This window comes from Myotis nattereri (assembly GCF_964212035.1).
Source record: "Myotis nattereri genome assembly, chromosome: 3".
NCBI classification, from domain to species: Eukaryota; Metazoa; Chordata; class Mammalia; order Chiroptera; family Vespertilionidae; genus Myotis; species Myotis nattereri.
The window spans coordinates 210,750,245-210,775,157 of NC_138077.1; the positions used below are offsets into that span (position 1 = coordinate 210,750,245).

The window sequence follows — 24,913 nt, forward strand, 5'->3', positions numbered from 1 at the left end:
GTCCCCAGTCCTCCCAGGACTGCTCCCCCCCTACCCCCCGCCCTCGGAGCTCAGAGCCTCTCCCTGCACATCTGGCTGGGTTTTCTCTTGCTCCCAAGCCCAGTCTTGCCCTGCGAGACCACCTCCAGGTGTGGTCTGAGAACTCCAGCCCCGCAGGTTGGCGTGGGGATCGGGAGGAGACCCCCGTCTGCTACGCGGACAGAGTCCTGCGCCTCCCACCCTGTCTTTGGCCACATCTTCCCCTGACTCTGCTTCTAGGCCCCGCAGCCTGGGGCCCTACACGCTGAGTGTGCCTGGGTGCGGGCTCTGACACGAGGGGAGAACACGAATGTCCCCTGGGGCCTGCGGGGGTCTCACCCTCCTGTGTGCACCCACCCCTGGTTCCGGGCAGAGCACATAGTAGGTTCAGCCAGCGTTCAGCGCAGGAAGGAGTGTCTTGTGCGAGCCGAGGGGTCACCTGTCTGATGGGGGTGGAAGGCCGTGTGTGGAAGGGCAGGGTCTCCAGGGAAGAGCCCCGGGGAGGGTCGGATCATCTGACCTCCGCATCCTGAGACGCAAGCGTGTGTGCACATGGCTCCCTGTGGGGGGTTGCCCGGGTTCTCCGTGTCCCTGGCATGGACTCGGGTGGGGCAGCGCTGGGTCACACCTGGGCCTGCTGCCTCTCTGACCCCGACTCCGCGGGTGGCCTCCTTGTGCACGAGCGTGTGCCCAGAGGACTCACAAGTCAAGCGAGCGCCCCAAGGCTCTCTGCCCTCAGCCCTGTGTCTGGGGTCATTAGGAATCGGGGGCTCTGGGCGGGGCCACCAGGCCAGGCCCTCCCAGGAGTAAGGTCCTGTGTGTCCATGTGTGGGGCTCGGGGAGGGTCCTCGGGCAGGCTCAGCCAGGCGCACCCCACCCCCACCCACGGAGGCTCCCTCAGCCGCCGGCCCACGTCCCACCTGGCCGGCCCTGTCCCCCCACCCCTGAGGCAGGCTGGGCTCTGCCTTACTTCCAGTAAAATGGCTTCGTCTTCATATTAGGCCAAGGCGAGAGCGGAGACATTTATGAAACTTTGTTTAATGTACTGAAAAGCCATCGGCCAGAACATTTAGGAAATTGATTTTCCTGGCATTGATGAACTCGTTTTATTTTACCCCAGTATTAATTACTTTTTTTTTAAACAAATTAATTTAAGAGTCGTAAAACCTAACAAGTGAGCCAAATGTCCATAGATCATGTCCCGCTCCGCCCCTCCCCACACCGGCCCCCTCCCTCTGCGGGTGGGGGCTCCTGCCCTTGGGGGGGCTCCCGCCCCCTGCTCCCCGGCTCCCTCCCAGAGGTGACCGCCGTGCTCTCTGCCGTAGGAGAGGCCTCCTCGCTGCGGGACTACGCGGCCTCCACCATGACCGAGTTCCTGGGCATGTTCGGCTACGACGACCAGAACATGAGGGACGAGCTGGCCAGGAAGATCAGCTTCGAGAAGCTGCACGCAGGCTCCGCCCCCGAGGTGGCCACCTCCTCCGCGCTGCCCGCCGGGGAGGACGCCCTCAGCAAGCGGGCGCGTTTCTCCAAGTACGAGGAGTACATCCGGAAGCTCAAGGCGGGCGAGCAGCTCTCCTGGCCGGCCCACGGCACCAAGGCCGAGGAGCGCGCCGGCAAGGACGCCCTGGGCCCCCTGCCCGGCCTGCGGCTGCCCAGCCACACGGCGCACCTGGAGACCAAGGCCACCATCCTGCCGCTGCCCTCGCACAGCACCGTCCCCATGCAGGGCCTGGTGGCCCGGGCCTCCAAGTACGACTTCTTCATCCAGAAACTGAAGACGGGCGAGAACCTGCGGCCCCAGAACGGGAGCACCTACAAGAAGCCGTCCAAGTACGACCTGGAGAACGTCAAGTACTTGCACCTCTTCAAACCCGGGGAGGGCAGCCCCGACATGGGCGGCGCCATCGCCTTCAAGACGGGCAAGGTGGGGCGCCCCTCCAAGTACGACGTCCGGGCCATCCAGAAGCCGGGCCCTGCCAAGGTGCCCCCCGCTCCCAGCCTGGCTCCTGCTCCCCTCGCCAGCGTGCCCAGTGCTCCCAGCGCCGCTGGGCCGGGCCCCGAGCCATCTGCCACCCTGCCCTTCAACACTCCCGAGTACCTGAAGTCGACCTTCTCCAAAACAGACTCCATCACCACGGGGACCGTCTCCACCGTCAAGTAAGGCACGCCCCTCCCCGCTGCCTGCCCCCGGGCCACGGCCCTGACTTTGAAGCGCATGTCTGTGGACACACACATCTGCTCTGCACTCATACACTCTAGGATTCTCACGCATGTGCTGCTCACACGTGTGTGCTCACACACACATTCACACGTGTCCCTCTGCCCGCGTGAGCGCTCATGCCCAGTTCAGAAGCCCACACACTACACGTCTTGCTGTACACACAGACCTCACACTGGGCACTTCTGTGCATGTGCTTCCTGCTGACACACATACCACAGGCTCCTGCCACCCTGTTTGCCTGTAACTGGCTTTCCCTCCTGCCACCCCCAGGCCCAAATACAGCCTGAGGGAAGTTGGAGGGGGGGTGGCGGTTCTGGAGTCCAAGCTGGTGGCCATGGCTCCTGGGTCCAGAGCCTGGGCCACAGGGAAGGCAGCAAGAGAAGGCAGGGGGCTGGGGAGGGAGGGGGCACACTCAGCCCTAACCCCCGGGCCAGTGGTTTTCAGCTGCTGCGCCCCAAGAATTTTTAAAAACATGCAATAGCACTGATCTCTTTTCCCTGAGTTTGTCAAATAAAAAAATGACAACGGCCAACACAGTAGTCGTGGTGTGAAATGAATCAAAGCGATACCTAGTTTATTGTGTCAGATCGGCAAAAAGTGTATTTTGGGGTGTGCCGCACAGTTTTAGTAAGTAGTTTGTGTGTGCCCTGAGATGAAAAAGGTTGAAACCGTTGCCCCAGCCAATGGTAAGATGCCTGGTCACGGATGGTGGGGCTGAATGAGACCCTCTCCCCCGAGATGGGGCCATACCTGGAGCGGATCTGGGGAGCTGCCTGCCCTCTGGTCCCGGTCTTGCCCCTTCCCCTGGGGACATCCCTGGGGTACCCTGGCACCCCACCTCAGCCAGCAGCTTCCTGACTCCCGGGGTGTGAGAGGATTCAGGCCCAACTTCTGAGGCTCCTGCCGGTTAGACGAGGCCAGGCCCGTGCCCGAGGCGGAGCCCCCCAGCCCTGCCGCTCCGGACGCCTGGCTGGGTCTGAGCTCATTGAATCTAAGCCAGACGTTTGCCATGGGACTCGCTCAGTCCCACCCTGAAGGCCTCGACCACCGAGCGAGGGAGTGAAGGGCCAGGCCCCAGGGCAGGGAGCTGCCTCCCGGATGCTCCTGGGGCATGAGGCCACCCCCTGTCCGCTAATCGGCTGTGCCCTGTGTCTCTCACCAGGAACGGATTGCCCACAGATAAGCCAGCTGTCACCGAAGATGTAAACATTTACCAGAAATATATTGCCAGGTAGGACCCTGGGGAGGAGACTGCCCCGGAGAGCAGGTGGGGGGGCACCAGGAATGCCTGGGGACTGGGACCATATGTCCATACGACCATGAGTGCCAAGGTGCCTCCCCATCCCCATACACTCCTGCCCCATCTCAGAGGCCCTGCCCCCGGGGTGGGACCCGGACCACAGCTTGTACCCCAGGCTGGACGGGGTACCTGAAGGGGCCCAAGGGCAGGGCCTTGGATGGGTGTGGGCCCCTGGAACTGGCCAGAATGCGCTCCCCGGGCCAGGCCTTGGCCCTCACCCCCTGACTCCAGACCTGCCCCTTTACATCCTTGAGGCAGCAGGACTGGCTGGTAACCTTCCCCTCAACAGATTCCCCAAATCAGGGCCCTGGCTGCCAGCGCCTGACGGGGCAGCACATGGCAGGGTCGTGCCCGGCAGCTGCCTTTCTGCTGATCTTCCAGGTTCTTCCCGTCCCTCTCTGTCTTTCCAGCTTTGCTCTGCTCTCTTTATTATTATTATTATTATCATTATTATTAGCGCCTCAGCAGATGGCCCTTTTGGCAGCTTCAGCTGAAATACTTATTTGCAAGTGGTTCTCCCCCTGACAAGGGGGCCTCCTCTCACGCTCCCGCCGCCTCGCCGCCCCGGCCGGGCAGGCGGGCTGAGCCTGCCACCTCCACCCCAGTTGTCATGGCACATTCTCCCCAGGGCGGCCGTCCCCGGGGCTGGCAGAGCCACGCCCGGCAGCATCGCGGCCTGGAGACGGCCTGGGGTTCCAGGGAGGCGGGCAGTGGCCAGGCAGCTGGGGCTCCTGGCTTCAGAGTCGGCTGGAGAGAGAGCTCCCCGCCTCGGGAAACCAAACAGATGCTGTGCGTTAAAAATTCATAGCTCTGCCGTTTCAAGTGTCAGGAAAGCCCAGGAAAGAACCGCCTAGCATCTCTCGGCAATCGAGCCCTGGCCCGGCTCAGCGGGGTCCCGGCACCTGGCCCAGGGCTGGGCGGTCGGCAGCACCTGCACAAGAGGCAGTTGGGGGCTCCTGCCTTCCCCATCCCATCCCATCCCATCCCATCCCATCTCTGCTCCGTTTCTGCTGTGACTTCTGGCTGCCCCAGCTCCTTCCTCTCCACTTTGGTGCCAGGCCTGGTCCCTTCCCTGGCACTCACTCCCAGGGCAGAGGGACTCCCAGGGCAGATGGCTCTAGGCTTCCTGATAGGCTCAATTGCTTGTCCTGGCCTCCTCAGGCTTCCACCCCTCCACCCTTGCGGACCACCTCTGCCCTCCACATCCCCACACAGGGCCCGGCACTTCTCTGCGGCACAGGCATAGACTCCTCCTGGCTGCTTAGGCCCAGTCCCCCGGGCCTGGCCCCGGAGAGGTCTGAGCCGACCCCTCCCCTGCAGGTTCTCAGGCAGCCAGCACTGCGGCCACATCCACTGCGCCTACCAGTACCGCGAGCACTACCACTGCCTGGACCCTGAGTGCAACTACCAGGTAAGGCCCCTCGGGCGCTGCCTGCCCCTGTGCCGACCGACCGCCACGGGAGCTCTCCGAAGTGGGATGGGAGCTCAGTTCTGCTCGGGCTGCCCGGACTTAACTCAGGGAGGCAGAGAGGCCAGAAAACCACTGGCCTGTCCATGCACCCAGACCCCTGCCCACAGGCATCTGGTAGGATCTGGAGCCATCTGCAACCTGGTGCTAATAATTCAAATGCCCGTTCACGGCGTCTGCCTTGCACCAAGGACTGTGCTAGAGCCCAAGCACCTTACCTAATTGATCTTCCCAGGGAATTATCAGGTTGGCATTACTGCCCCATTTTACAGATGATAACATTGAGGCTCAGGCCCATTGTCACTTCTATTCAAAGTCACCCGCTGGTGAGTGCAGAGCTGGTGAAAGTGATGGGAGTAAGGGCAGTCTGCCTAGAGCAGTGATGGTGTCACCTCTGACATGCGGACTCATTTTTTTGGTTGATTTTTCTTTGTTAAATGGCATTTAAATATATAACATAAATATCAAAAATATAAGTCTTTGTTCTACTATGGTTGCAAATATAAAAAAAAATTTCTATATGTGACACGGCACCAGAGTTAAGTTAGGGTTTTTCAAAATGCTGACATGCCGAGCTCAAAAGGTTCGCCGTCACTGGCCTAGGGGCTGCTCCCTTTGCCTCGCCAGGGAGCCCAGCCCGGCATAGCCCCCCCGTGGCTCTGGGCAAAATGTGTCCCTCTGAGCCCCTGCCTTGGAGGCTTGGTCCAGTTCATCCTCTCTGCTCCTGGGCATGGCTGTTGGGAGCCTGAGGGGAGGTCAGGGCAGAGTCTGTGGTTCTGGAACCTTGGAATTGTTCCCTCCAGGGCCCCGTGTGCCAGCCTTGGGGCAGTCTGGGCTGCCCAGACCCCACGCAGGGTTATTCACAGGGAGGCCTGAGGGGCCTGGGGCCAGCCGCTGGCCTGGCGCCCTTGGCCTCTGGCGGGCAGGCCAGGCTCCCGCCAACCCGCCCTCTCCCGGCAGAGGTTCACGAGCAAGCAGGACGTGATCCGGCACTACAACATGCACAAGAAGCGCGACAACTCCCTGCAGCACGGCTTCATGCGCTTCAGCCCGCTGGACGACTGCAGCGTCTACTACCACGGCTGCCACCTCAACGGGAAGAGCACCCACTACCACTGCATGCAGGTGCCCCCCGCCCCCACCCCCGACAGGGAGCCTCCCTTCCTCCCATCCCAGGTCCCAGGACAGGGAGACGGGGGGGGGGGGGGGGGGCAAGTGGCGAGTCCTGGGGGCTCAGGCTCAGGCAGCGGCTGGTGGGCCAGGGCGGGGCCTTCCCCATGGCCATACTTGGTGTGGGCGAAATTCAGCGAGCTGTTTATACAGACCGACATTTTTCAGGCTTTAACACCAAGAGCGGCATTGCAAATGATTCCTGAGGAGGTTTTTGTTTAATTCTTTGTTTTAATGCCACGCAGAGTCTGGGCTTTTTCAAGGTGTCAGGTCCAGGGGAGCGACTTTGGGTTGCAAATAGCAGCCGCCGTGCCTCCCCCGGTATTTGTCAGGGGGTTGTTATGGCCTCCGTGAGACAACCTGGGCCCGGGGGAGAGGGGGGCTCGCTCTCTGGGCTCTGAGATGGTGCAGACACTGGCACGGCCCAGCCTTCGCTGGTGTTCAGATTCCACTGGTTTTTACTCGATATGGCAACGTTGCCTGCCTTGGCCCAGCTGGGGTGGGAGGGGAGGGCCCTGTGCCAGGAACCTGCCGCTGAGCGCGTCCCTGGGCTAAAGGTGACCGCCAGGCCCCCGGGTCCGGCCTGCCTACCCCTGGGGGCTTTAGAGGTGGAGCCACAGATTGGAACTCCAAACCCACCCCCTGTGGGAAGGGGCTCCCAGGCCTCTGCCCGGGATGTCCCGGGTCCCAGAGGGCAACCAGGCCCTCAGCACAGGCAGGGCCAGGCCCTGAGGCCTGCCGGGTCGTGAGGGGTTCTCTGTGTGCTCCCTGAGTCACCCTCGGGCCCCCAGCTGGGTGTGTACAGGCGCAGAAGTGCCCTGAGCAGGGAGGCCCAGGCCCCCAGGCTCCGGCTGCACCCATCAGAACAGCCGCTCTGGCCTTGCCCGGGGCGCCTGGCCCGGGTTCCCCTGACAGCCACCCGACCCCTGCAGGTGGGCTGTAACAAGGTGTACACGAGCACGTCGGACGTGATGACGCACGAGAACTTCCACAAGAAGAACACGCAGCTCATCAACGACGGCTTCCAGCGCTTCCGGGCCACCGAAGACTGCGGCACGGCCGACTGCCAGTTCTACGGGCAGAAGACCACACACTTCCACTGCAGGTACCCACCCGGGAGGCTGGCCAGGGGGGCTCGCCGGCCTCGGGGAGGGGCGGAGGGCTGGAAACCAGGCCCCAGGGGCGGCTCGGGGCCCTGCGTCCTCGCAGGAGCAGGAACAGCAGAGAGGGCGGCTCAGAGGCCCCGCCTCGACGTCCCGCCTGGTGGGAGCAGGGCGGGGCCTCCTCCCGGCCCCACGTGGCCCCGTGACAGGCTCCCGATGTCCCATCCAGGCGCCCCGGCTGCACATTCACCTTCAAGAACAAGTGTGACATCGAGAAGCACAAGAGCTACCACATCAAGGACGACGCCTACGCCAAGGACGGCTTCAAGAAGTTCTACAAGTACGAGGAGTGCAAGTACGAGGGCTGCGTGTACAGCAAGGCCACCAACCACTTCCACTGCATCCGCGCCGGCTGCGGCTTCACCTTCACCTCCACCAGCCAGATGACCTCGCACAAGCGCAAGCACGAGCGCCGGCACATCCGCTCGTCGGGCGTGCTGGGGCTGCCGCCCTCGCTGCTGGGCGCCAAGGACACCGAGCAGGAGGAGTCCAGCAACGACGACCTGGTGGACTTCTCTGCCCTGAGCAGCAAGAACTCCAGCCTGAGCGCCTCCCCCACCAGCCAGCAGTCCTCCGCCTCCCTGGCCACCGCCACCGCCACCGCCGAGGCCGTGCCCGGGGCCACCAAGCCTCCCAACAGCAAGATCTCCGGGCTGCTGTCCCAGGGCCTGCCTGGCTCCATCCCCCTGGCCCTGGCCCTCTCCAACTCGGGCCTGCCCACCGCTGCCTCCTATTTCCCCATCCTCCCGGGCAGGGGCAGCGCCTCCCTGCCTGTGGGCACCCCCGGCCTCATGGGTGCCATGTCGTCCGGGGCAGCAGCCGCGGCAACACCTGACACAGCCACTCTGGGCGCCTCGGGAGCTGGTGACTCAGCCCCCGCCACTGCCACCGCCGCCGCCTCTGTCTCGGTGCCCCCCGCCTCCATCATGGAGAGGATCTCTGCGAGCAAGGGCCTCATCTCGCCCATGATGGCCAGGCTGGCCGCGGCCGCCCTCAAGCCCTCTGCCACCTTTGATCCAGGTGAGCAGGCTGGGCCCTGCCCAGGAAGCAAGCACCTTGCAGGCCCCAGGAGCTCCCTGGCCTCGGGTGGCAGAGCAGAGTGGGGGGGTGTCTGGCAGAGGCATCTTCCTGCTCCCTACACTCAAGTCCCCTGCCCTTCGAGCCCCCCTCTTTGCCTCGTCTCTGCCTCCATCCTGTTTCTTTCCTACTTGGGGCCCCTCATTCTGAACGGCCCACCCTAGGCAGCTCTTGCTTCTGACTCCTCATCTGTGAAGTGGGGGTGCCTGGCTGCCCCCCGCCCTGGTCTTCTCCTGCCAGCCGTAAGTCCAGCCGCAGTCCCCGAGTCCCAGTTCCCTCCAGGTGGCGTGGCGGGGACAGGAGTCCAGCCCCGTGGCGGGTGGCTGCACTTCAGGAACACGTGGAGAGACTCATGCCCGGACGGCCCCCGAGGCTGCGGAGGCCCTTCCCAGCTCTGCTCAGTCCGGCCCGCCCACTAGAACTTTCTCCACCAGGGAACGCCCTGACCCGCACTGTCCGCACGCAGCCCCGCACAGGCAGCTGCTGAGGGCTGGGCTTGGAGTGGCCGGTGCAGCCCAGGGACTGGGCATTCCTTTCATTTCAGCCTCACCATTGGCTCCCTCATGGGGGCCGGGGAGCTGGTCACATCTGTCCCCCCCCACCCCCCGCTGGCCCACCGGGAGGGGGGGCCTCCTTTCGCTCATGTTTCCTGCTCTTTTATAATTGTTTCTGCTTCTGGAATTTTTTGGTTTTTCTGTGTCCCTCATGCCTCTCCTTTTCCCACTTCCGGGCGATTAGCATTAGTCAAATCCCTGAGAAGAGTTGGCTCAGGTCTGGGGCGTGGCTCACTTCATTCACTCATTCATTCATTCATTCATTCGACAACCCCTGGTGCTTGCTGAGGCCTGGGCGCCGAGCGGTGCCAGGCACGTGGCAGGGAAGAAGAGAGGCAGAAGCCCCGCTTGTGGGGCTGACGGAGTGTGGGCTGGTCTGTGCCCGGGCACAGCTAGGAGGAGGCGAAGCTGAGCCTCAGACCCCAGCAGTCCGGCTCCTGAGCCCGCGCACCCCTTCCCCGCGAGACTGTCTTGCGATCGGCCATGACTGAGGGTCCCTGTGGCCCAGAACCCCCTCCCCCAAGCCCCCCGAGGGCCGCCAGTGCTTGACAGGGGGCGGGCCCTCTTTCCCTGGGGACCTTGGGCAAGTGACTGGAGAGCTGCCGGAATGTGGACACCCTGAGTTCTGAAAACTGTCTCGTCCCCAACGGGCACTCCTGTCAGCCGGCAGCTTGGAGTGACTCACCTGACATTCCCAGGAGGGACATGGCGGGACTGCCTGGGGCCACGCCCCCCTCCTGCAAGGCCACACTGGCTCAGCGGCCAGACTGTCAAGTGCTTCCGTTTCAATAGAAAAATCTCCTTTCCCCAAAAGAAAGGTCAGGCCAAGAGGAGAGGGCTCGCTCTCCTTACTTTTTAATAAAATGCCACTTGCTGTCTGAAGCAGCTCTCTGTCAGCTGCAGCGCCCGGGGGCAGATTAATATTTCAGTCACTGGGGGATGATGGAGAAAGGCTCGGCGGACATGTGCCTGTCAGCGGCTTCTCGTGCCCCTTCTCGGCGTGGCCTCCCGAATCCTCTGCCCGCCCGGCCACGTCCACACCCCACGGCTCCCACCGACCGGGGCCGCCCAGCCTCATCTCCGTCCCGGACAGCTTGACGGGCGAGGTCACGTAGTTTGAACCGCCCCGATTGGCTGTCAGCTCCCATCGCCCTGACCCGGCAGATGCCCCTCCTAGGCATGCTCAGTGCAAGGCAGGGCCGTCGCCCCGGCAACAGTGGGAAGGGGACCCGCGGAGGGGGCGCCGCTCCCAGTCTAGACCTGCCACTTCCCCTCAGCGTTAACGGAGTCTTTAATAAAAGCCTAAGCGGCAGCCCCACAAATTGGCTGTGACAGTCGGTGGAGAAAATGAAGGGCCCCCACGCCCGTCCCGGCCCCCTCCCCAGCCCCCCGCCCTGCTCATCCAGGAGGCCCTGAGCCTGGACAACTTTGACATAATTTTGCAATAATTATCACTTGAAGAATTGCCACACAGGGGTACGCGTCGCCGGCGATCACGTCAGCGGGGAGAACCGCTGACCGGCAGCCAGGGCTCCCGGGGGCCCCAGCCCACCCGGCACGCTGCCCGCCCTCCGGGGGGTTCCGGCGGGCGCCCACAGGCAGCCCTCAGCCCCTCTAACACCGTCTTCCCTCCCCTCCCCTGTAGGAAATGGGCAGCAGGCCTCCCCCGCCAGGTTCCCCCCGGCCCCGGTGACGCAGGAGCCTGGTGAGAACGCTGGTGCCCCAGGTTCCCACGAGGCCTCCCAGGACCGCAGTGTAGACCTGACTGTGAAGGACCCCAGGTGAGGCGAGGCCGGGGCCTCCCTGCTCTGCTCCCCTGCGGGAGGCTCGGGGGAGCCAGACCCCACCGGGCACAGGGGCCCAGCCCTCCGGGCGGGGGGTCCGCTCCCTCCTGGCAGGTGCAGCCGCTGGCCGGAGCCCCAGGCCCGGGCCGGGCTGGGCTGGGAGGGGCGAGGCTCCGGGCTCAGTCCCACGTCCGTCTGAGCTAAAGCCCCTTGGTTTGTGTGTTCCAGTAATGAATCAAATGGCCACGCAGTCCCGGCAAATTCATCTCTTTTATCCTCGCTTATGAATAAGGTAAGAACCATCCATCACACGCCTCCCGTCCCCCCGCCCGGAGAAATTAAAGCCGCGCTGGGGGGTGGGGGGGATGTGTTTGTTTTTTAATGTTTTGCCTCTAATAAGATGAGTTTGTACCATTTAAATTTTGAGGCCATTTTTCATCGGATATAATTTCAGAGCCACTGCTTACAAATTAATTTAATGAACTGGCTGAAGAAATATATCCCAGCCTCCAACACCCCTTTCTCCCCTTCAGATGGAGGGCTCCTAAAGCTTTTCCGGAGCCCTCCAACTTCCCCCGCTGTTAGTTATTCATTTCATTTATTTTATATATATGTTTTGTTTGTTTAAGAAAGGGCGGGGGAGGGGGCCCCAAGTGGGAGCAAAGCATCAACCCCCACTTTTCGGGCTGAGTGATGGTCTCGGACGCCTTCGCAGAGGTCGCTCGGAATATTTATTTTAAATAATGCAGGGTCTTTGTAAATTATACATCATCTCAAATACATTCTCCCCCTTCACGTGATAAATTTGACTACAGCAAGATTAATTTGGTTACTGTTCACAAGTGACTGCTGAGGAGGGAGCCGGGCCTGGGCCAGACCTCACGGGCGGGAGCCCTGGCCGGGCCCTTGGCCGGGAAGGAGCCTCCCGCTTTCCTCTGCCCCCTGCCCCCTGCCCCCTGCCCTCTGCCCCCTGCCCCCTGCCCAGCACCTGGTGCCTCTCCCTTCCCTCCCTCTCCTGGTGGCTCTGTGCTCTTCTCTTTCCTCCTTAGGTCACTGCCCCCTGCACCCCCTCGTCCCTTCCTGTCGGAGCCTCCGGCAAGCGGCAAGCCTTTGCGTGCGCACACGCGCGCCCTCCCCCTCCTCGCCCAGCAGCATCCAGCTGTCTCCGTCTGACCCCGGGAGCCCCCTCCCTCCTCGCTGCTCCTCCTTTGTGTGCCTTCTCTTGTTCTCAAGAAATTCGTAGGGGTCCCCCACCCCTCCTCCTCTTGCACTTCTTTTGAAAACCTGGCAGGAAAATAGCGAGGGAGCCGGGCAGTCTGGGGAAAGCTGGGCTGGAGCGTGTGCCCGCCCGGGGCCCAGCAGCACGGGGTGTGTGCGGGAGCCCTGGCCCCTCCGAGGGCCGGGCCGGGCAGCGTCCATTCAGAGAGAGCTCTTCGCAGCACTGCCGGCTCTGGTCGGTGTGAGAGTCCCAAGGGGTCCAGAGCTACTGCCACTCCCAGGGCAGCGGGTCTGTGTCCTGAGGCCCCCCAGCCCCAAGCATGGCCCCTGTCCTCCCCACAGATGTCTCAGGGCAACCCCAACCTCGGCAGCCTGTTGAACATCAAGACGGAAGCAGAGGGGAGTCCTAATGTGGAGGCCTTGCCCTTCCTGGGCAAGGCTGCGAAGGCGCTGGTTCAGGAGAAGCTGCCAGAGCCCTGGAAGTTGTACCTTCGCAGGTGAGGGGCCAGCGGGGAGAGCCAGGGGGAGGGAAAGGCCAGGCCACCTGTCCTGGTGGCCGGCGCCCAGCCACACGGCACACCCGGCCTCACCGGAGCGCCAGGGTCTCCTCTAACCAGCCGGCTCCCCTGGCCAGGTTCGGTACCAAGGACTTCTGCGACGCCCAGTGTGACTTCCTTCACAAGGCCCACTTCCACTGCGTGGTGGAGGAGTGCGGCGCGCTTTTCAGCACCCTGGACGGGGCCATCAAGCATGCCAAGTGAGTTGGGGTCCCAGGAAGGGGCCCATTTAAACCCAGCCGCACGTATTTATCCATGCTCAGCTCGGGGCCCCGTGGGGCTGGAGGACCCATGTCCATTTCCCACCAGACCCCAGACGCTGCGCTGGCTTCTTCTCAGATGCAGGCTTCCCCATGCTTCCCAGGCTCTGCCCAGCCTGTCCTCCCAGCTCACCAGGCCCAGGGCAGCCCCAGCCCCACCCCAGGCGCTGCCTGCAGAGCCAGCTGCAGAGATCCAGCTCTGACCGGGCAGGGACCCCCGGAGAAGGCCTTTCCAAGCCCAAACATTGCATTTGTCAATTCTCTTTGACCTAAAAATAAAGAAGTTAATTTGTGAAACCCATTGAGCTGAAAAGCGGCAAGCCCGGCGCCTATTGTAATTGAACCCAGAACTTACAGTCATTTCAAACAGCTCGTCCCTGCTCCCTGCGCCGGATCAGGCTCACTGCTACACAGCCCCAGCTGCTAGTCAGCAGAAGAGGCGACTAAATACCAAGACCCACCTTTAAATTTCGGAGCAGGTTCTGGAAGGATGGGCTTCATGAGGCCAGGGCTTGCTGTCCACCAGCCCCCTCCGTGTGGGGAGGAGTAGGGACAGAGGTCACGGCAGGAAGGTGTGCTAGGACTGAGCCAGAAGCCAGAGTTCAGGACTGGAGGGCACAGCTCCCGCTCAACCCCTCCCTGCTGGCGGCGGCTGGCACTGGGAGTGACATGGGGACACTGTTCTGGGCTTCTGAGACAGGCAGGCCTGCCACGCCCAGGCCCGCCCAGCAGGGGAGGGCGGACCTGCCCAGGGGGGCCCTCCCGCTGCACACCTGAGACCCCCATTCTGCCTCTTGCAGTTTCCACTTCCGGACGGAGGGAGGAGCCGCGAAAGGCAACGCGGAGACCTCCTTCCCGACCTCGGCTGCTGAGACCAAACCTTCCTTGGCCCCCTCATCCCCGCCGGCGCCGCCCGTCACCACGGCCACGGTGTCCTCTCTGGAGGGACCCACTCCCAGCCTGGCCGCGGTGCCCTCCGCCCCCACCCTGCTCGCCTGGAAGCAGCTGGCTTCCACCATACCCCAGATGCCTCAGATTCCAACGTCAGTGCCTCACCTGCCCACTTCGCCCTTGGCAACGACTTCTCTAGAAAACGCCAAGCCCCAGGTCAAACCCGGATTCCTCCAGTTCCAGGAGAAGTGAGTCCCTCGATGACCCGGGAGTCCTGTGTCCCCCGCGTGTCTCGGGAGTAGGTGCTGGCGAGGACCGGCGAGGGCGCTGCCGCCCGGCCTGCAGCTAGCCCTGGCCGTCCCCGGCCTCTCTGGGACCCGGTCATCAGGCATTGTCCTTGTAGCCAAAGATGCTGCTGCTCTGACCCACTTCCTGTGCCCAGAGCAGGTGGCCAGGGTGGGGGAGATGGTGGTGGTGGTGGCCGCTGTTCCAGAGGCCAGTGGTGACCCTGCAAGGACCGACGCAGGGGGCCGGAGTGGCGGGCCTGCCCGCGGGGAAGGCTGCCCTCCCTCCGGGCAACCTGTGGGCTCCTCGGCGGCTCGCGGCCTGGCTGAGCCTTGGCAGGGCAAGCGAAGGCCTCGGTCCCGGGGGGTGAGGGCTGGGCCCCACTCCAGGCCCACGGCCACCGGCACCGGGTCTGAGCTCCAGGGGGGGAAGGGACCTCCTCACTGGACGGTGGTGGCTACTTGCGGCGAGAACGGTGACTCTGTATCATGATGTGTGCGGCTTCCTGTTCTCAATAAAAGTAATAAATTGGATGTGAACATACACCGCCTGAGTGGCAGCTGTCCTCCCTCTCTGAGCACCGGGGCTGGGCCCACAGCCTGGAGGGGACCTGCACTCGTCTCCGCCCCTCCCCAGCTTCCCTTCCCCCACTCACCTCCCCACAGCGGCAGCCCCCCAAGTTTTCCAGACTTGGTCAGAGTTCCCACCGGGCCGATGTGGGGGCAGCTGAGTTGCAGCCAGGGCAGAAGGCCGGAGTGCAGCACCCTCCACGCCTGTCTGCAGCCCGGGACCCCCAGCTCCGGGGCAGGGGCTGCCACTCCCAGGGCAGGCCAGCTACGGGGGTTCCACCCGGCATTCCTCCCGCCCCTGCCAGCCCCGTCACTCGGCTGGCCTAGGTTCTGTGAGCAGATGGGTGCCCCAAGCCCCCAGCTGACCTGGGAGTCCTAGCAAGTATGACCCTCAGCAGGACCTGACCTCAGGTGCCCATTCCCACTGGCCAAGGCCCCATGGTAGCCACACTTCCTGGTAGGGCTACCCGCCCATCTGCACCCTGTCAGTCAGCCACATCCAGGGCCTTGCCTGTGCCATGACAGCCAGGCCTCACTGGCATCCCGCCAGGGCTGGCAGCACCATCCCTCATTTTCATATCCAAGAAGTCATTGCAGACATCCTTATCTGTAATCCTGAGGTGTGGCCGTGGAAACTACAAGTCCCAGCATGCAATGCTCTGGGCAGCCTGCACACTGTGATCCCTTGTGCACCTTCAGAGCTCCAAAAAGAAGGCAAGAATGCATGCTGGGATCTGTAGTCTCCACAGACTGAATCATCCTGTTGAGCAGGAGGGCAGCCCAGGGGCCATTCCTCTTGATTGCACCACCAGGGACTGGGGAGCAGAACCCCAACATGGGCAAATGGCAGGACACCAGCGGGGCGGGCACCGGGAATGCCAATGACCTTCTGGGCTGTGGTTTCGTTCCAGCGATCCTTGCCTGGCGACGGACTGCAAGTATGCCAACAAGTTCCACTTCCACTGTCTCTTTGGGAACTGCAAGTACGTCTGCAAGACCTCCGGCAAGGCCGAGTCCCACTGCCTGGACCACATCAACCCCAACAACAACCTGGTGAACGTGCGAGACCAGTTCGCTTACTACTCCCTGCAGTGTCTCTGTCCCAACCAGGTCAGCAGTGGAGGGGGGAGGCGGGGCGGGGCCGGGAGGTTGCGGGGAGGGTCCGGCCCCAGGACAACCCCTCCTGGCAGAGGCTGTTCCTCACGCCCTCTTGGAACTGGCCTCCTTCAGATTCTGGAAAGGACACTGTCTGCCCCTGGGCCCTGGCGGCCCTGGGCAGGGGTTCGGATTGGTGGTGGTTGGTGAAGTCTGTCATTTCATCCTAAGCCTCAGGGGTAACGTTGGCATCATTCCGCCTCCTGGAACTAGCGAGGCTCCCTTTCCCCAAAGGCCTAGATTTAAAAGAGGCGCCTTGGACACATAAAGAGATTGGCTGTCCGTGCCCAGACGGGAAGGGCAGGTCAGATTCATGGTGAACCTCTAGAGGAATCCAGACCTAGATCTGGGCACGGGGAAGTGCGAGGATAAATTAGTGATGTCTGCCTCGGTCTGGGCATACAGAGAAGAGTGCCAGGATAGATTGGTGATGTCTGCTCTGGGTGTGGGTCTAGAGAAAAATGCCCTCAATACCAGGCAGGATGTTTTAGTCCAGTGATGGCGAACCTATGACCCCTCTGACACGCGAACTCATTTTTTTGGTTGATTTTTCTTTGTTAAATGGCATTTAAATATAGAAAATAAATATCAAAAACGTCAGTCTTTGTTTTACTAGGGTTGCAAAGATCCAAAAATTTCTATATGTGACACGGCACCAGAGTTAAGTTAGGGTTTTTCAAAATGCTGGCACGCCGAGCTCGAAAGGTTCACCGCCACTGTTTTAGTCAAATGGCAAAAGGGGCGGACTGTCTTTTAGCGAGTGAAAGGTCCTTACCCGGCTGTGTGTTCGGATCCTGAGCACGGAAGAACACGAAGGCCGGGGTCCTGCCGCCGCCCACCGGCCTGGGCAGGTGGGACGCACCGAGTTTGCCCACCCGGCCCGCCCCCCTCCCTCCCGCAGCACTGCGAGTTCCGGATGCGCGGCCACTACCACTGCCTCCGGACGGGCTGCTGCTTCGTGACCAACATCACCACCAAGCTGCCGTGGCACATAAAGAAGCACGAGAAAGCTGAGCGGCGGGCAGCCAACGGGTTCAAGTACTTCACCAAGCGCGAGGAGTGCGGCCGGCTAGGTACCGACGGCCGGGCCGGGGCGGGCACGTGCAGCAGGCGGCGGGGCTGGGGCCCTGGCCCCCGGGGCCCTTCTCTTGGCACCTACCTCCTGCCCCCACACGTCAGGCTCCATATTTTGTTTAAAAATGTCACAGACATCACAAGCCAGGCATCGTCAAACTGGGGAAGCCGTCAAAACCCAGGAGCCCATGGGAAGGGGGTGCGGTGACCTGGAGCACAGGCCCACCTGGGGAAGCGCCTGGCCCTCATCAGGTGTCCAGGCCTGGACTTGGTTCTCTTTCTCTTTCTTTTCTCTCTTTTTTTAAAAAAATTTTTTTAAAAAATATATTTTATTGATTTTTTACAGAGGGGAAGGAAGAGGGACAGAGAGTCAGAAGCATCGATGAGAGAGAAACATTGATCAGCTGCCTCCTGCACACCTCCCTACTGGGGATGTGCCCGCAACCAAGGTACATGCCCCTGACCGGAATTGAACCAGGGACCCTTAAGTCCCCAGGCCGATGCTCTATCCACTGAGCCAAACCGATCAGGGCTTTAAAATTTTTTTTATTGATTCCAGAGAGGAAGGGAGAGGGTGAGAGAGATAGAAACATCAATGATGAGAGAGAATCATTGATCGGCTGCCTCCTGCACGCCCATCACCCCGGGCATGTGCCCTGACCGGGAATCGAACCGTGACCTCCTGGTTCATAAGTCGACGCTTAACCACTGAGCCACACCGCCCGGGCTCTTTGCCTTTCAAGAGGGCTTCCCAGTGAGTGTGGGGAGCTCCCGAGGTTCCTGTCCTGGCATCTTTGTCCATGGCTTCAGCTGCGAGGGTTTTGTCTAACATGTGCCGTGGTTTGTTCAGTGGTTCGTTCATTCATTCGGCAGAGGTTCATTGGGAACAGCCACGTTCCAAGCTCTACGCTGTTGCAGGCGGCCCTGGGGCGAGGCGGGGCTGGGAGGGCTGGGGGGGGGGGGGTGTGAAGGCAGCAGCAGCCAAAGTGCTTTTGTCATCTGCTGTGGCCGGCACTGTGCTCAGTGCCAGGAACCTTGTGGACAGCACGTGCACGGCGGGCTAAGCCCAGCTTCTCTGACTTGGGGTGACCCAGAGGGAAGTGGCCATGGGGCTGGGAAGAAGAGGCCACAAAGGGCCCCAAGCTCTGCAGGAGGTGCCTGCGTGTTAACTCTGCTGCCGAGAATTGGACCCCCAGCAGGGAAGCTGTCCCCTGGCCCCGGAACCGGGAACCGGGCTTCCCAGAGTTTGCCCTGGGGGTGCCTTGGGGAGGGGCCTCCAGGGCCAGCAGGCAGGAGGGCAGCGCCTGGTGTTCACAGGCTGCAGCGGTGGGGCAAGAATCTGCCCAAGAAGGGACTGGAGCCTGGAGGCAGGTGGTAGCCAGCAGGCTGGGCAGACACCTGCTCTGTGGGCGAGCCCTGTTGTGACTCAGGTGGTCATGGCAGCAGGGACTTGGGGGAGCATAGGTGGGGCCACTGCCTGCTGCTGACTGGCCCTTCCATAGGGGAAGGCTGAGAACAAACCTTTCCTTCACGTATTAATTCAAAAAGAATCCATGGCCTGGGAGAGGGTTGGTAACCATGGCAACAGATGTCAACACGGGGTGGCCTAGGCCGGTCCTGGGCTCAGTTTGCAGGTGTCAGGGGATTCTGTAGTTGCTGTTATTTACCCAACTTGGGGTGTTTTGGGTGGTAGCTGGGGCCAAACAAAGCTGGGGGATGATATAAGACACCTGGCCAGCTCAGGTGCCATGGCAACGGACAGGCCTTCACCTGCCCTTTGCTGATACTGTTTCAATCCCGCCTGTTCTGTTTGTTCTCAGCCCAAAGCAAAGCAGAGGTAGGAGGGGGCAGGGCGAGGGCCAGCCAGCTGCAGCCATTAAACAAGGTCTGGGGGCTGGCAGCACGCAGGCTCCCCATCGGGGGCGAGGGCACAGGTGGCTCGCTGGGAGGTGGCTAATCTAGTGGACAGGTCATTAGGGCCCCTTGCCCTGGAGCCCACGGACCTCTCAGTGTTTGGGGTAGGGGACGGGGGTCACGTGCCTCTACGCTAGGCTGGAGGGGAGGCCCCGGCTTTGGACAGCCCAGTGGCCTAATTTCCTGGAGGTGGGGTGGGGTACAGGCCCTCCTGATAGGAATGCCACCCCGGGGACGGTGCCCTTTCCCCAGATGATATCTGCCCTGTTGGCCACACTTCCCCGTGCCCAGAACAGTGCCTGGCACGCAGCAGGTGCCCTGAGCGCTGGCCGGGGAGGCTCACGCCGAGGGGGCTGTGCCCACAGGCTGCAAGTACAACCAGGTGAACAGCCACTTCCACTGCATCCGCGAGGGCTGCCAGTTCTCCTTCCTCCTCAAGCACCAGATGACCTCCCACGCCCGCAAGCACATGCGGAGGATGCTGGGGAAGAATTTCGACCGCGTGCCCGCCTCCCAGGTGAGGGTCCAGCCCGCAGGCCGCCCCTCGTCCACCCAGGGTCCCGCGCCCGCTGCCCGGCGGTGGGCCGCGCCGCCTGAACGGACAGCCTGCCCACAGCCCGGCTTTCTCAGGGCCCCCCGCTTCCTTTCAGGGCCCCCCGAGCCTGATGGACACGGAGACAGATGAGTACATGGACTACACCGGCTGCAGCCCGGGCGCCGTGTCCTCCGAGTCGTCCACCATGGACCGGAGCTGCTCCAGCACCCCTGTGGGCAACGAGAGCACAGCCGCAGGTGAGCGGCCACCGGGGACAAGCAGACAGCGGGCGAGGGGCAGGCCCGGAAGGGCAGAGGGGACCTGGGAGCTCCCGGCCTCGGCCAGACCCTTCCTCCCAAGGCCAGCACTGCTGAGCCCATGTTAGGACAGGAAGTTCATGGCCAAGTGGCCTCAAAGGAGGGCAGGCCAGTGTGCAGGGGTCTGGGACGTGGGTCATTGAGGCCACCGGCTGCCATCCTGCCCACTCCCCAGCATCTGCCCTCGGTCTCAGCTCCCAGGAGCGGCCCAGGCTTGGAGCCACGGAATAGAGCAGCTTAGCCCCCAGCCAGTGAGCAGGCTGGAGTGCCCAGGGCCGAGGCAGGCGCCCGCCCCACCCAGCCCTGGCACCTCTTCTGGCCCTTCTGCCATTGGCCCCAGCACGGTCCTTGGGCCCCAGGCCCTCGCCCAGCCCGTGCACTGCCTCGCTCCCAGTCTGTCTCCGCCACCTCCTCCCTCTCTTCTCCGTGGCACCTCTCTGCTCCTCACCTGTCCACACATTTTCATATCATACTTGCTTCTACCATTGGGTTTCTCATTTTGGTTCTTTTTTGTTTGTTTCTTCTTTGTTTTTGTGTGTGTGTGTGTGTGTTTTTGTTTTGTTTTCTGCTTTTCTCCACCCTCTCCAGGCTGCCCGGCTCCTCCTCCTCCTCCTCTTCCTCCTCCTGCCGCCTCCGCCGGTGACCAGGCTGCCCGCGTGGCTCCGCAGCCCCCACTGGCCCCGTCCTTCCCCCCGGCCGTGCTCCGGGCGCCCCTCCCCGCCCTCCCCTGCCTCTTCTCTCCACCCTGTCTCTCATACTCTCTGCTCAGTGCCACTCTCGGAGCCACCCGGGGCCTGGCCCACCCCATCAGCAGCCAGCCCAGCTTCCCGCCCGTCACTGCCACTCCAACTCCAGTAAAAAGTGACGTCCCCCTAGTTCAGGATGCTGCAGGTAACGCACACGTGCCCTCTCACTAGTGTCTGTCGCCCCAGCCAACCCTCGAGGCCGGGGCTCAGGACCGAGCCTTCCTCTGTGGCCTCTGGGCCCAGGACAGGGACATCCCCTGCCCCTCACAGCCCAGCGCCCTCGAGACCAGAGAGCCGAGTCTCTCACCCGAGGTCCGCTCCTCTCAGCTGCTGCTCAGACTGGGCAGGGCACAAGGTCGCCACCAGGGTCCCCCTGGGATTCACCCCATCTCCGCAACTGGCCAGAGCCCCAAGAGGCTGTGCCTGCCTCACCCCCAGCTTCCTAGGCCAGAGCCTGGCCCTTCTGGGCCTGGGAGCTCACCTGGCGCCTGGCACAGGGAGGCAGAAGGTGTTCTTGGGAAGGTTGCGGGAGCCTGGGACCTGCTCGGGGTTCTGAGCGTCCCGACACCAGCCTGAACCCTCAACCGTGGAGCCAAGCAAGAAGAGGGGGCATTTGTGCCCAAGCCCCGCGCCATGCGCAATGGCAGAGCTGCCTCCTGGCCCACCCAGTGTCTGCTGCTCCTCACGGAGGGACCTGCCCTCCCCTGCCCCTTGATGGAGTTGTCACCGGCTCTCCCTCCATTCATTCTCGCCTCACATTCTACCTGAGTGCCAGCCCCAGTGTACGGCTGAGAGCGGGGCAGGGGGTTCCCCATGTGGAATGCAGCCCGTGAAAAGCTCCGTTGCCGGCATAACCAGATGGAGCCCGTGACCTCACCCCCAAAGTAGCCCCTCCTCACCCACCTGGCTCTCCAGGCCCCAGGCCCTCCCTTGTCCTCCCAGGGCCCCCACCTCACTGCAATCCTTGGTGTCTCTTCACCTGCTAAGGGTGGTGACTGGGTCCCGAATGGACAGTGCCGCAGGGTGGTGCCATGGAGGCTGGCATTCCAGGCAGGTTCAGGGGGGTCTGGCAGGCAAGCCATGTGGGAAGAGCCTGGAGGATGTCCACACCTCCCCCCCGCCCCCGTGGGCTAGGCCTGGGGGCTTCTCTGTTGTTTCTGGGGTGTGGGGCAGGGAGCACAGGTCTGCTGCCCCTTCCCCTGACTGTGCAGCCAAGGGGCTGGTCTCCCCTCCCGCTGCAGCTCTGAGGGTTGCTGTGCCCCCCAGAAACGGGGCACAACCACGGTCGATTGGACAGCCCCGGCAATGGGAGGCAGTTGGGGCCGGGGGGTGGGCACAGATAGGCACCATCCACCACCGCCTGAGGCTGGCTCTAGTTCAGCCATCAGCAGAACTGCCTCTCCCAGCTCACTGGGCGGAGAACCCCAGCAAGACCTAAAGAACCTTCTGGTACCAAGGAGGTTCTGTCTGGTGCTCTCCGGGGCAAGGACTTACAGCCTGAGGGCGCTTGGCATCCCTTTGGCGAGTAGGCGGTCCCACACGCAGACCGGTGGGCCCCAGGGAAACTGGCTAGCAGCAGAGAAGGGGCGCCTGACCCTCGTTAGAGGCCACGCATGATGGCGTCCTGGCCCCCGTCCAACTTGAGTAATTACGCTCCGACCTAGATTCCCCCTCCAGCTTCAATTAACGCCAGGACGGCCCTCACTTCCCACCCAAACCGGCCAGGAAGCAGCCACCACATCCCCAGAGCCGCTCGCTCTGCACCGGGGCAGACGCCTGCGGTCACCCTGCAGACATGATGACGCAAGGGCAAGCCCGGCTCCGGGCTTTGGGGGGGTGGGGGGTAGTGGGAGGCCCCCCCCTACACAGCCTCGGGAGACAAGGAATGTCCCTAAATGCTGCCCTCTTGGCCACCCTGCCAGACTCGGGACCTACGTGGGTGGGATCCTGGGCATGGTGCCGGCAGCGCACTGACCTCCCCCGCCCCTCCCCAGGGAACACCATCTCCATGCCGACCGCCTCGGGGGCCAAGAAGCGCTTCTGGATCATCGAGGACATGTCCCCGTTCGGGAAGCGGCGCAAGACGGCCTCCTCTCGCAAGATGCTGGACGAGGGCATGATGCTGGAGGGCTTCCGGCGCTTCGACCTCTACGAGGACTGCAAGGACGCGGCCTGCCAGTTCTCGCTCAAGGTCACGCACTACCACTGCACGCGCGAGAACTGCGGCTACAAGTTCTGCGGGCGCACGCACATGTACAAGCACGCGCAGCACCACGACCGCGTGGACAACCTCGTGCTGGACGACTTCAAGCGCTTCAAGGCCTCGCTGAGCTGCCACTTCGCCGACTGCCCCTTCTCGGGCTCCAGCACGCACTTCCACTGCCTGCGCTGCCGCTTCCGCTGCACGGACAGCACCAAGGTCACGGCGCACCGCAAGCACCACGGCAAGCAGGACGTGATCAGCGCGGCCGGCTTCTGCCAGTTCAGCTCGAGCGCGGACTGCGCCGTGCCCGACTGCAAGTACAAGCTCAAGTGCTCGCACTTCCACTGCACCTACCCCGGCTGCCGCCACACGGTCGTGGGCATGTCGCAGATGGACTCGCACAAGCGCAAGCACGAGAAGCAGGAGCGCGGCGAGCCGGGCCCCGAGGGCCCCGCGCCCGGCCCGGCCGGAGGCCTGGACAGCTCGCTGTCGCTGGGCCCCGAGCCCGCGGGCTCCCTGCTCTTCCTGCCAAGGGCCGCCGGCCTGGGCCTGGAGCTGGGCGACGCGGGCGACCCCGGCCCGCCCGACGGCCCCGCGGCCCGCGACGGCCCCGCCCCCGCGCCCGCGCCCGCGCCCGGCCCCGCGGCTGGGGAGTCGTCCCCGGAGGACGAGGAGGACGAGGAGGAGCTGAACGAGGAGGCGGAGGACGAGGACGAGGACGAAGAGGACGAGGATGATGAGGACGAGGACGACGACGACGAGGACGACGAGGACCTGCGCACCGACTCGGAGGAGTCGCTGCCCGAGGCGGGGCCGGGCGCGCGGAGCCCGGAGCGGGCCGGCCTGGGCGGTCCGGCGCCCCCCGCGCCCGCAGCGCCCGCCGCCGCCTCGCCCTAGCCGCCGGGCCCCGCGGGGGACGGCCGCCCGCCTCGGGGGCTCGCCCCTGGGTTTATTATTATTATTGTTATTAATTTTGTAAGAAATGGTATTTATACGTCAAGCTTCCCTCTGTACAGAGCTAGATGTTTGTCGTGGTTCCGGCGTGGGGGCGCTCCGGGCTCGCCCCCCTCGCCGCCCCGCCGGTGCTTCCGGACCCCGAGTCCGTCTCAGGGCAGAGGCGGGGCCTGTCTGGTGCTCCGGGGCGCCCCGCCCGCCGCCCGCCCGCCCGCCCGCCCGCGCAGCCCCGCGTTGGGAAGGACTGGCTGCGAGGGCCCCTTTCTGGCTGCAGGTCGGGGGTCTTCTTCAGGGAATTAGGTGCTCTTGTCCGGGGTAGGAGAGGGGAGCAGGGGTCCCCGAGGGCGAGGCGGGCGCAGACCCCGGGCAGCTGCCCCCAGCGATCCTCCCCGGGCCCCAAGCCCACGCCAGTGGGATTCCTTATTGCTCAGGACGGGGTCGGGTGCTGGGGGTCACCGGGACCCCCACCCGTAACCACCAGAGGCAGCCGCACCTGTAGCATCTGGCAGGCCCTCCCATTTGCCCTGGGGGAGGGCGGGGCGAAGGCGTCAGCAGGGCGACCGTCCAGGGCCTGGGAGGACACCTCATGGAATTAGGAGCTCCCTGGCCACGCTGTCCCCACGGCAGGGCTGGCCGGGCACCTGCTCCCGAGGGCTGGGGGCGGCAGGGGCGCCCTGGGCCTGCCTGGGGACTGCCCCGCACCAGCCTCGGGAAAGGCTGTGTTCCCTCCTAAAGGAAGAGGTGCTGAGCCCACCAGGTCTCAGCCAGGAGAGATGCGACTGGGGCTTTAATATTCAAAGTGGAAAAAAAAGCAAGAAAGTTGTACAGTATTTTTCCTGTCACGGTTATTATTCTACATATAGAACAAAAAGAGAAAAAAGCCGGCGGGAGGTGAGGGCGCCGCCCCACCTCCGCCCGCCCCGAGGTTGGAGACGGTGCGATGGCTCCTGGGGCTGCTGGGCGTGTACCCGAGGCCTCAGGCCGGGCCGTCTTTACACCAGCACTGGCGGGAAGCGATTCCAACTTTTCACTTGAATTTTTTAGAGGCCAGAGAAAAGGACTATTACCATTGATACAAGTTTGTAGTTAACATTTGAGTTTTTCTCTATCGGTTATGTGTGTGGCTTTATAGGGCTTTTTTTTTTTTTCTTTCCCAGTTTATTATTTTGTTTGGGATGCTTCTTTGTTGGTGTTACCCACCCAGATTTGGTTCCCTTTTCAAAACATCCCTCCTTCCTGGAGATGGTATCACCAGGCCCCGAGCGGCCGGCCTGACAGGCACCAGCCTGGCCAGTGGCTATGAGGGCGACAGGGACCCACGACCGGGCCCTCCTGTCCACCTCCTCTCCACTCCAGGCTCCCAGCTGGTCTCCGGTGGCCCCCGAGACTCCGGCCACAGGAAGAGAGCAAGGCCCAGCCTGGGGGAAGGCCTGTCACCCAGAGCCACCTCCCTACAGGTCTCCAAGGGGACCCCCAC

General features: G+C 63.1%; 1 protein-coding gene across 1 annotated transcript in view; it reads left to right on the forward strand.

The window, feature by feature from the left end:
- The window catches only part of CASZ1 (castor zinc finger 1), a gene marked incomplete at both ends in the record, with an annotated part of 132,724 nt that extends 109,345 nt beyond the window's left edge, over positions 1 to 23,379 (forward strand). The window contains 16 exon segments of the mRNA XM_081087046.1: positions 1,344 to 2,178; positions 3,405 to 3,473; positions 4,863 to 4,953; positions 5,971 to 6,135; positions 7,113 to 7,285; positions 7,513 to 8,363; positions 10,620 to 10,755; positions 10,987 to 11,050; positions 12,319 to 12,473; positions 12,611 to 12,733; positions 13,594 to 13,932; positions 15,450 to 15,648; positions 16,595 to 16,766; positions 19,047 to 19,198; positions 19,332 to 19,473; positions 22,274 to 23,379. Of these exon segments, the coding sequence (XP_080943172.1) occupies positions 1,344 to 2,178; positions 3,405 to 3,473; positions 4,863 to 4,953; positions 5,971 to 6,135; positions 7,113 to 7,285; positions 7,513 to 8,363; positions 10,620 to 10,755; positions 10,987 to 11,050; positions 12,319 to 12,473; positions 12,611 to 12,733; positions 13,594 to 13,932; positions 15,450 to 15,648; positions 16,595 to 16,766; positions 19,047 to 19,198; positions 19,332 to 19,473; positions 22,274 to 23,379 (4,772 nt within the window).
- Between the last annotated feature and the right edge of the window lie 1,534 nt (positions 23,380 to 24,913).